The 12292-nt window shown below is 35.3% G+C and overlaps 1 protein-coding gene across 6 annotated transcripts in view; it reads right to left on the reverse strand.

Moving 5' to 3' along the window:
• Positions 1-1734: 1734 nt before the first annotated feature.
• Positions 1735-12292, reverse strand: part of LOC127851510 (retinoic acid receptor gamma-like) — a 28736-nt gene continuing 18178 nt past the window's right edge. For all 6 annotated transcript variants that reach the window (XM_052385360.1, XM_052385343.1, XM_052385347.1 and 3 more), the window contains 4 exons: positions 11060-11310; positions 9061-9337; positions 4177-4401; positions 1735-3591 (listed from right to left, as the gene is read on the reverse strand). In XM_052385360.1, coding sequence (XP_052241320.1) covers positions 3368-3591; positions 4177-4401; positions 9061-9337; positions 11060-11310 — 977 coding nt within the window. In that variant the 3' untranslated portion in view covers positions 1735-3367. The remainder of the gene's footprint in view (positions 3592-4176; positions 4402-9060; positions 9338-11059; positions 11311-12292) is intronic.

Raw genomic sequence — 12292 nt, forward strand, 5'->3', positions numbered from 1 at the left:
TCTCGTTCGCAACCTTTTCTGTTACAGTGTTACATCAAACCTCAAATTATGAACAAAATGTGGGGTGGGGGGAGTGAGCAAAATTTACGAAAGCCGCAAATACTTTGCTAGAACTCCTAACCAAACATAATTTACAGCAAATATGCATGGTCATAGTGTTATTCTGCACCTTTATAAACTAGTATTTTAAGTTTTTAACTGTTCTTATATAGATAATTTTTTAATATTTGGTAAGCACAGAAACAAGCTCCTTAATATAAGCCCATTCTTCTGATTTACAAGTTACGATGATTTCAATGATTACTGGTATATAAGAATGCAAAAAAAGCTTGTAATTCCAATACGCTCACTCAACATTTAAACTTCTATTGTAATTGCATCATGTTTTTCTCCAGAGAATTAACAATACTTTACACAGGCTGAGACAATGAGCTGAAATTTCCACTAAATATAATATTTATTAAATTATATTTACAGACTTTTGATAATTTGGGATTACACTAAAGGCATAGGTATTAAGGAAGATTTCACAGAGAGAGTCACAATTATAAATTTCCTTACAAATCAATTAACAACATTCTGGAGTCCTGATGTAAAGGAATGGCACCATGAAGACGTAAGTCTGAGCTGTTAAACAACCAGGCATAAGAATGATAAATTTTTTTTAATGACATTAAGAGCATAACCTTATGAACATTTGCGTGATTTAAACAAGAATTATACTTATTTTTATGTGCTTTGTTCAGAAACGTATTTGTGTAATTTTATGAGTAGTTTTCCAATAAAAATTGTTCTTGTTTTATTTGAAAGTTGCAATATCAATAACCTAAATATAATATAGTGACAAACAAGAAGGAACTGGGATTTTAAAATAAACTGTTATAATTTAACCCTTATATACCTAATTTAACTCTGTTAATTTATTTTGATAGATAGAACATACCAACATTCATTTTTCAGCGCAAGATTTTTTACTTATGATCGAAATAAATTTAGTATAAATGTGAGTGTGCAGGGGCCTATTTTATTCGTTGGTGAGTTTATTTCTGTTTGCATCCGTGTTGTCACTCCACATATGAAGCTGATATTTGGCATAAGACGGATGATACGTAATTACAGTGCATTAATTACAGAATAACTTGCCATAGATTTTAATGAACATGCATCATTGAAGTTCAATGAGTACTGTTATAATGTCAGAATTTAAATGACATGTAAAACAAGAGCACCACATAACGGGTGCCACGCTCAGCTGCTGCGGGTGCAGTTTTGAATAAATGAAAGCTTGTCAGATTTTATTTATTTATTTAGTTTAGAGGTCACAGTGACCTTGACCTTTGACCTATTGACCCAAAAATGGGTGTGGCATGTAGAACTTATCAAGGTGCAGCTACATATGAAGTTTCAAAGTTGTAGGTTGAAGCACTTTGATTTACGAGCCAATGTTCAAAACCTTAACAAAATGTCAATGTTATAGCACGACGCGGACGGCGAAAGAAGACGGACACGACGAGCTGGCTATGATAATACCTTGGGTTTTCTCCAAAAACAGCCAAGCTAAAAAAGGGGATGTATATGTACGAACATAATTTCACTGCAGTCATTTACAGAATACAGACATAGTAACCAGAATTGTGAAGTTTTTATTCTGAAGGAGCAAATTCAGCAAGAACAGCTTCTCGATTGGTCTGATTTGTGGCTACCTTTCAAAGCATCAGAACTCAAACTCATCACTTTTCTTCTAGGTAAACAGTTTAATATATTAAAACATAACATTTTAAAATATAAAAATTATCTCCAAGTCTCTGAAATAACTGTCAGCTTGGAAAAAGTAATGAAAAGCAAGAGCTGTCTCCATAGGATGACATATGCCCCCAAAAAATGCTTTGATAGAAGTTATGAGCATTTTTCAAAACCTTAATGCAGATTTCGAAAATTAAACGCAGACCTTTAGTTCAAGGTCAACATCAAAGGGGTCAAAATTTGTGTGCGTTTGGAAAGGCCCTGTCCATATATACATGCATACCAAATATGAAGGTAACAACTGAAGCTACATAGAAGTTATGAGCATTTTTCGAAACCTAAACGTAGATTTCGAAACCTAAGCGCGGACCCTAAGTTCAAGGTCAAGGAAAAGGGGTCGAAATTTGTGTGCGTATGGAAAGGCCTTGTCCATATACACACGTATACCAGATTTGAAGGTTACATCTGAAGCGACATAAAAGTTATGAAATTTGTTCGAAATCTAAACACAAAGTGTGACTGACGGACAGACAGACGGACGGTGCGATCACAATATGCCCTCTTTTAGGGGCATAAATATAACATCAACTTTGCATTTAATACATACAAAATAACATGCAGAATGACGGAATGTTATAAAATATATTTTATAAAAAATAGCAAAATGGCAACGAAAAACAAAATACTGACTCGAATAACTACACTGAACTTTCATTATTCAAAACATAACTTGTAAATAACATGCCAAGCCATGCTTAAAATATGTTCCAACATTAAAAAAAACCATTACACATAAAAAGATTTGTCACTTTATCACTTTTTGAAGATAAAATCTTTAAATATTAATAACTTGGCATTGCTTAACCCAATCTCAAATACCCGGTAGTTTGAGCATGCATCAGTAGTTTATGATAGAGATTTATTAACAGTCCTGATCTGACCAAGACTTAGGTTTCGCTGTTGGAATTTTTTTTAGAAAGCCAATTATCAATAATTTTCACTGTTAATTTTCAATGTTTGAAACATTAAAATTATCACTTTTAAGTCACTGATATTTCTCTATAAACCACCGGAAAGCATAAAATAAATAATTTCATTCGCATTGACACCTTGACCTAGCCGATATAAGCAATACAAACAATTGAATGGGGATTAGATTTTTAAACACAACACCTTGGAGAATAACCTTGCTTGCTCAAGCACTAACCAAAACAAAACACTGTTTTAAAAACAACTACAGTAAACAATACCTTGTTTTCAAACAAAAATGGCATTGAATAGAGGTAATCTTTTCAAAGGAGGAAAAATTCACACACTTTATATTCCCTCTTGCAAAAAATATTCTCCTTGTCATTACACAATTCAAGGCATTCATACACCTAAGCCGAGCTCTGGGATAAAGGAGCTTAATGCGTGTTTGTAAAGTGCCATCTCAAAATAGCCTGCAGATTGCACAGGTAACAAAGGGACAATAATCTACACTTTCATATAATTTGTGTTAAAATTAAGTAACTTTCAAATGAAAACCAAGTCTATGCAGAAAGTATTGTCACTGATAAGTCTGTGCAGACTGCACAGGCTACAAGCATTTCAGCCCAATGTTCCCAAAGCCAGGCTCACATGTCTACATGGTCATAACCTCCAGGAGTAAGGGTGACTCCCTGGTGCTAGGCCATTCCAGGAAAATAGCACCTGATATTTTTTTATTCAACTCGGTAAGGTCTCTTAAACGAACGAGAGCATCCATGAGCCTGATAAACTTTGCGCTTGTGCTGACTTCGCGCAGGCATGTCACAAATGTCATCTGGACGCTTTCTACCTTGTCCTTCTGCTCCAGATGGCCACGGTCTGGAAATATCAGGCAAAATCATGTAAGATTCTTCTCACAGCATGCAAACCATTTGAGCTTTTAATAATGTTTGTGATTGTGTACACCTTGACAACACACAAGTAGACAGTTTTTTTTATATAAAAAAAACATTGAATTGTTCGATGTGTTTCTAAAAAACCTTGACTTCTGGGTAGAAATACTTTGGACTTTAGTTTTATGGTATGCACAGGACCAAAGAAAAACATGATTTCTCCACATTGTAAACATTTGTTTTTGCTTTTAAATTGAAGAGACAGTCCGGACAAGCCCCCACTTAGTTTTGGTTATAATGATATTCCACACCAATTAAGCAAATACATCCTTTGTTGCTCAGAAGCAACTTTCAAAAGGCTGTATGCAACATGCATAAACCGTAACAGCCCAACTCACATACCGTTCAGATTTTATGCTGTTACTGCTCTCCAGTATCAAAGGGTTGGGAATAAAGCCATTAAAACTTAAATCTAGTAAGAAAGACATTTAATATTTTTGATTTTCTAAAGAACTTTAAACACATCAAAATACATTGTTGAGCGGTAAATGGTTAAAGACTAAGAGTATACCTGAAAAGGTCAAGGATATGGCTTGTAGCAATGCCACCTCTTCTCTGCTGATATCCAGACTCAGTAAAAGTGCAGAGAAGTCAAAAAGGGCTTGTATGAAATCAGTGTCTATTAAGTCACCCAGTTCTTCTCGATGAAACGTTTTACCAATTGGACCAGTTGCCACATTATGTACTGGATCTATGAACCTGTATGCCCCTAGCATCCAAACGTCAAAACGGGCATCTGAAATTAGGCAATCTATCCTCAAAACACAACTACAGCTGATTAAAGGGACATGTTCACAGATTTTCGTATTTTTGAAAAATGTCATAAAAAATGTTTATTATAAAAATATTTTGAATATTTTTAGTTTATTGTAATAGCAAGATTCTTTTTTGAATATATGACAATTACTTTGAAATTTGTCATTTTACAAAACTGTAATCAAGTCCCTTCAATACCCCACATAAAACACACATGGAGAGCAATGACTATTAGTTATTCAGTGCTGCTTTTTGACCTTGGCGAGTAGGAACTTAAAAGAAAATATGCGCTACTTATGCTTAACACCCCTTCTCACATACCTGTAAGCTAAATTTGTTAGTTAGTGAGCGTGGCAACATTTGGGCATTATCTAAACTGTGACATGATAAGGCAAGAATTAATATTTTGGCAATGCCCAATATTATCACACATTTTCTTGATTGTACCCAAGGACATTGAATATCCAGTTGCTTTAAACTTATTTTTAAAACTCCTTAAGGTGTGATTAATCTTCACAGTCCAACAACTACCCCTTCCATTTAATTGCTAATGTTTCAAACGCACCATATTATACATGACTTATGTAAATATTACAACATTAAGATTATAAATTGTACATGATATATTAAAAGCCATATGTATGGATTGTTTACGCAGTACTGTCAAAATGTGCATTCAAACTTTGTTCAAATAGAATCTTGGGACCTCTCTGAAATTCTTATCTTTAAACAAGTGATGTGTTTGTCAAAAACACAATGCCCCCTATTGCGGGGCTTTGAAATAAATTTTCAATATAATATTATTATTTGGTAGGTTTAGAAATTATCTCCCTTTTAAAGCTTATTACTTCCCTTGGATTGTATTTTTTTACTTTTGACCTTGAAGGATGACCTTGACCTTTCACCACTCAAAACATGCAGCTTCATGAGATACACATGCATGCCAAATATCAAGTTGCTATCTTCAATATTGCAAAAATTTTCAAACTTCAACAAAAGTTAAAGTTTTGGGACAGAATGACGGACCGGCCAAAAACAATATACCCACTCTTCTTCGAAGAAGGGGGCATAAAAAAAGACCACAAATCATGTGAATTCTATGTTTCATTACTTAACAAGAGATGTGTTTGTCAGAAACACAATGCCCCCTAATGCGCCGCTTAGATTTTTTTGTTTGACCTTTGACCTTGAAGGATGACCTTGACCTTTCACCACTCCATATGTGCAGCTCCATGAGATAAACATGCAGGCCAAATATTAAGTTGCTACGTTCAATATTGCAAAAGTTATGAAGATGGTTAAACTTTTGGTTAAAGTTTTTGAATTATTTTTTGTGACCTTTGACCTTGAAGGATGACCTTGGCCTTGACCTTTCATCACTCAAAATGTGCAACTCCATGAGATACACATGCATGCCAAATATCAAGTTGCTACGTTCAATATAAGAAAAGTTATGCAGAAGTTTACACACACACGGACACATACAATGACAGACAGGCAAAGAAAAATATACCCCCGAAATTCAATCCGGGGACATAAAAATTGAATACTGTAAAATCTTATAATTTGTGAGACAATAATTTTTGTTGATTTTGTGCATTGACTTATCCCCGAATATAACACAAAAACATAGGAAAATGGCAGACTAATATAACACAAACACATCAGAAAATGGCAGACGAATATAACACAAACACATTGGAAAATAGCAGACGAATATAACACAAACACATCGGAAAATGGCATACGAATATAACACAAACACATCGGAAAATGGCAGACGGATATAACATAAACACATCGGAAAATGGCAGATGAATATAACACAAACACATCCGAAAATGGCAAACAGATATATCACAAACACATCAGAAAAGTGGCAGACGAATATAACACAACTACATCGGAAAATGGCAGACGAATATAACATAAACACATCAGAAAATGGCAGACCAATATAACACAAACACATCAGAAAAGTGGCATACGAATATAACATAAACACATCAGAAAATGGCAGACGAATATAACACAAACACATCAGAAAATGGTAGACAAATATAACACAAACACATCAGAAAATGGCAGACAGATATAACATAAACACTTCGGAAAATGGAAGATGAACATAACACAAACACATCGGAAAATGGCACACGGATATATCACAAACACATCGGAAAAGTGGCAGATAAATATAATGCAACTACACCGGAAAATGGTAGACGAATATAACACAAACACATTGGAAAATGGCAGACGAATATAACACAAACACATCGGAAAATAGCAGACGAATAAATCACAAACACATTGGAAAATGGCAGATGAATATAACACAAACACATCGGAAAATGGCAGACGAATATAACACAAACACATCAGAAAATGGCAGACAAATATAACACAAACACATCAGAAAATGGCAGACGAATATACCAAAAACACATCGTAAAATGGCAGACGAATATACCACAAACACATCTTAAAATGGCAGACAAATATAACACAAACACATCGGAAAATGGCAGACAAATTTAACACAAACACGCCAGAAAATGGCAGACCAATATAACACAAACACATCAGAAAATGGCAGACGACACACAAACACATCAGAAAATGGCAGACGAATATAACACAAACACAATGGAAATGGCAGACGAATTTAACACAAAAACGTCAGAAAATGGCAGACGAATAAAACACAAACAAATTGAAAATGGCAGACGAATATAATACAAACACATCAGAAAATGCAAGATGAATATAACACAAACACATCAGAAAATGGCAGACGAATATAACACAAACACATTGGAAAATGGCAGACGAATATAACACAAACACATCAGAAAATGCAAGATGAATATAACACAAACACATCAGAAAATGGCAGACGAATATAACACAAACACATCAGAAAATGGCAGACAAATATAACACAAACACATCAGAAAATGCAAGATGAATATAACACAAACACATCAGAAAATGGCAGACGAATATAACACAAACACATCAGAAAATGGCAGACAAATATAACACAAACACATCAGAAAATGCAAGATGAATATAACACAAACACATCAGAAAATGCAAGATGAATATAACACAAACACATTGGAAAATGGCAGACGAATATAACACAAACACATTGGAAAATGGCAGACGAATATAACACAAACACATTGGAAAATTGCAGTCTGATATAACACAAACACATCAGAAAATAGCAGACGAATATAACACAACCACATTGGAAAATGGCAGACAAATATAGCACAACTACATCGCAAAATAGCAGAAAAATATAACACAAGCACATTGGAAAATAGAAGACGAATATAACACAAACACATCATAAAATGGCAGATGAATATAACACAAACACATCAGAAAATGCCAGACAAATATAACACAAACACCAGGGAATAATCTACATGCGCATCCCGCGTCTATGACGCACAAATATCGAAATAGACGCATAGTTTTGAAATATGTGCGTCCACTCGGACACATTGCTGAAACGAATCCGTTAACGCATATGAGAATCATGATAAGTACGAATCATCTTGTGTATGAGTCAAAAGTGTAGTGATGAAGGCTGAATTTAACCAAAGACTGCAACAAGTCTTCTGATTGGCTCTAGTCAAGCCGCTGCTGTATAATACAAACCAATTAGAATCGATCTTTTAAATAGCGTGTGTTATATTTTCTAGAGTCCCCGGATGAAGGCCTGCTTTAACTTTTTGTAACTTAGTCATAAATAATACAGAAATATTGCCTCCGAAATAAGGTGTTGAAGCTAGATCCAAAACAAACAACTCTAAACTTTAATAACGGTAGGTCAACAGCTAGCAATTTGGACGTTAATAATAATATCAGGCTCGCGATTCGGATGTTATCAATAATATTATCATTGACTTGAATCAAGTTGAAATGTTGTAACATGTTACAGACACTGTTATAGCCTATGTGAAGGCAAACAAGAAAGTGATAACCCTGAATTTGTTTTTTGGTTTCAAAATTTACTTTTTTTGAGATTATTAAAAGTTTATTGCAAAATATAGTTATTGTGCTAGTGTCATTTAGACTCATTTTCTTCACTACTAGGTATCTTTTAAAATTTGGGACCCGTTCTTTTTTAAGGTGGACTCATTAATTTTTGCATGGGACACATTGGTCTAAAATCTGCGAGTTCAGGGACCCATAGATAGTAAATTCTAGATTATTCCCTGAAACACATCGGAAAATGGCAGACTAATATAACACAAACACATCAGAAAATGGCAGACGAATATAACACACACACATTGGAAAATGGCAGACGAATATAACACAAACACATCAGAAAATGGCAGACGAATATAGCACAACTACATCGGAAAATGGAAGATCAATATAAATAATAACAAAAACACATTATAAAATGGCAGATGAGTATAACACAAACACATTAGAAAATGGCAGATGACACACAAACACATCGGAAAATGATGTATGCAAATTCCACTTTAAAAACATCAACAGATATCCACAAATTAACTTGTCTACAAAAAGCTTATTATATTAAAATCATGAAATTTTATGCAGCCAAAAGTCAATGATTTTTACAGCATTCAGGAGTAAGACTTACTTTTCACAAGGCAGGCCTGATCGTTTAATGAGAGTCCCGTAAAACCCGGTAGCATCTTGGCAAACTTCACAAACGCGTATATAGCCGTCTCGATGTGATTCATAACCAGCGAACGTAACAGGTCCCTGTTCAACTTTGACCGGCCATCGTGACATTTGACCTCTTCCCCCACTTCAGAGTGCTCACTTTTGTATAAGCTATCTGTGTCTGTCTTGCTAGGACTTTTCCTAACTTTGTCATTCTCATTCTCCTGTGCCTTTTTCTTCTCATAATTTTCCTTAAATTGTATGTGGCAAGCAATAACTTACACGCTATGTTTAAGAAGTAAGTAATTCAGGTGTTTTTATTTTCTTTTTTTTGTAGAGGTGCAAAATACATATTACCCCCCCCCCCGATACAGAATTTAATTATTAAATTGTAACGTTCATAATTAAAAATTCTAAAATAACAAGGGCTGTTTGTAAAACATGCATGCCCCCCATATGGGCTCTCCGTTGTAGTGACAGCCATTGTGTGAATATGTTTTTTGTCACTGTGACCTTGACCTTTGACCTAGTGACCTGAAAATCGATAGGGGTCATCTGCCAGTCATGATCAATGTACCTATGAAGTTTGATGATCCTAGCCATAAGCGTTCTTGAGTTATCATTCGGAAACCATTGTACTATTTCGGGTCACCGTGACCTTGACCTTTGACCTAGTGACCTGAAAACAATAGGGGTCATCTGCGAGTCATGATCAATCTACCTATCAAGTTTCATGATCCTAGGAATAAGGGTTCTTCAGTTATCATCCGGAAACCATTTTACTATTTCGGATCACCGTGAACTTGACCTTTGACCTAGTGACCTCAAAATCGATAGGGGTCATCTGCGAGTCATGATCGATGTACCTATGAAGTTTCATGATCCTAGGAATAAGTGTTCTTGAGTTATCATCCGGAAACCATTTTACTATTTCGGGTCACCATGACCTTGACCTTTGACCTAGTGACCTCAAAATCAATAGGGGTCATCTGCAAGTCATGATCAATGTACCTATGAAGTTTCATGATCGTAGCCATTAGCGATCTTGAGTTATCATCCAGAAACCATTTTACTATTTCAGGTCACCGTGACCTTGACCTTTGATAGTGACCTGAAAATCAATAGGGGTCAACTGCGAGTCATGATCAATCTACCTATCAAGTTTAATGATTCTAGGCATAAGCGTTCTTGAGTAATCATCCGGAAACCATTTTACTATTTCGGGTCACCATGACCTTGACCTTTGACCTAGTGACCTGAAAATCAATAGGGGTCATCTGTCAGCCATTATCAATCTACCTACGAAGTTTCATGATACTAGGCATAAGCGTTCTTTAGTTATCATCCGGAAACCATTTTACTATTTCGGGTCACTGTGACCTTGACCTTTGACCTAGTGACCTGAAAATCAATAGGGGTTATCTGCAAGTCATGATCAATCTACCTATCAAGTTTTATGATCCTAGGCCTAAGCTTTCTTGAGTTATAATCCGGAAACCATTTTACTATTTCGGGTCACCTTGACCTTTGACCTAGTGACCTCAAAATCAATAGGGGTCATCTGTGAGTCATGATCAATGTACCTATGAAGTATCATGATCCTAGGCCAAAGCGTTCTTGAGTTATCATCCGGAAACCACCTGGTGGACGGACCGACCGACAGACCGACATGTGCAAAGCAATATACCCCCTCTTCTTCGAAGGGGGGCATAAAAAAGGAGCATAACTTATACAAATTTTTAAGACTTGATAACACACATTTTCACATGCAACACTTCATTTTGTAAGAAACAAAGAATGCACGTTTGAATGCTGAAAAGTGTAGGATAACTTGGCCAGACAACTTTGAGTCTATTCTATACAGATGCACATGGGGACCCAGTGTTACCATCTCTACTTCCTACAAATAGCAAATTTGCCAAAAACTTCATAAGTAATGGGAAATAAAAACTGCAGTGTAATCCAAATCTTACTGCATACTGAAGGTTAGTCTCCGGGTAAAAATCATCATCGAGCATCTGATGCCAAAGTATGAACACGTGCTTGTGTGCAGTGTAGATGGTCTGCAGAAGTTCAAAGCTTTTGGTGCTAATAGGCGCCATTTTTTGTGATTTCTTTGGTGGCTTAGAACTCAAGTTGGCGAGCAGATTGTCTCCCTGTAGAAGCTTTATCTCGACCGTGTCTTTGGTCCTTTTCTCATGTGTGTAACGTCCAGTTTTGATTGCTGAAATATTATATTTAAATTATATCTTTTCTCCATTGTAGTCAATATAGTACAAATAAATAGGCGTTGACCGAAGACCACGCTCTCAACTATTTTTCCAATGTAATAGGACAATGTTGATTTTGTGACAGTTACATGACAAAAAGACACCAAAGTCATATGTGTTTAATATCTGTAGCAGTTGAAAAGGTAACATTGTGTGAAGTTCAAGAAGATATGTCAAAATACAATTTGCTAAATTATTACTCTGATTTGAACCAGTTCATTTTCTTTCATGGACTTTAAATATTAACTCTGTTTCGACGTAATTTCTTATGAGGTAGCAGTAAGTGTCACCCATAACCTATATGTATTGTAAGGTGCATAATTCTGCTTAATAGCTTGTAATGATTATTGGGCCTCATCAGTTGAAAAGCTGTAGCTGATACAGAGATATGAAGTCGTTGCATGAAAACCTCAACCAAACTGCTACTTTGAGATCAACGTTATTGACCTTGGTAAATGACCTTATCTGATGATTGAGACAACAACTGTAGTTACAGAGATACAACGTACATAAATGTGCAAGCAACGGGTAATCTGAATTCCAACCTGGAAGCAAATGGGAGTAAACAGTCACATTATTTTGTTAATACTTGTACAAAAAGGGATACAATTCTTTTAACAGGCTGGTAGAATGTATTAAGCTGTTACTGTTCATTCTGAACCTGAAAACACATTTCAAGTTCGATTTCAGTTTGTGTATTAGATATAGCGATATAAGAAAGCATAATTCTCCTTAATTGAAGGTCAGAACATATGTACATATTTTCAATTTAATACAGAGAAATGATTTGTTGCACCAAACGGCAACCATAAACTAAATGGCAACAAATAAGTAAGTATTATAGATCAAACTGTAGAGATAGATAGCCAAGAGAGCTTAATTCTGGTAAATATTCTGTCAGAATTATGACTCTTGGTCAGCAACCTCATCTAATGA

This window comes from Dreissena polymorpha, chromosome 1, assembly GCF_020536995.1.
Source record: "Dreissena polymorpha isolate Duluth1 chromosome 1, UMN_Dpol_1.0, whole genome shotgun sequence".
Taxonomy (NCBI): domain Eukaryota; kingdom Metazoa; phylum Mollusca; class Bivalvia; order Myida; family Dreissenidae; genus Dreissena; species Dreissena polymorpha.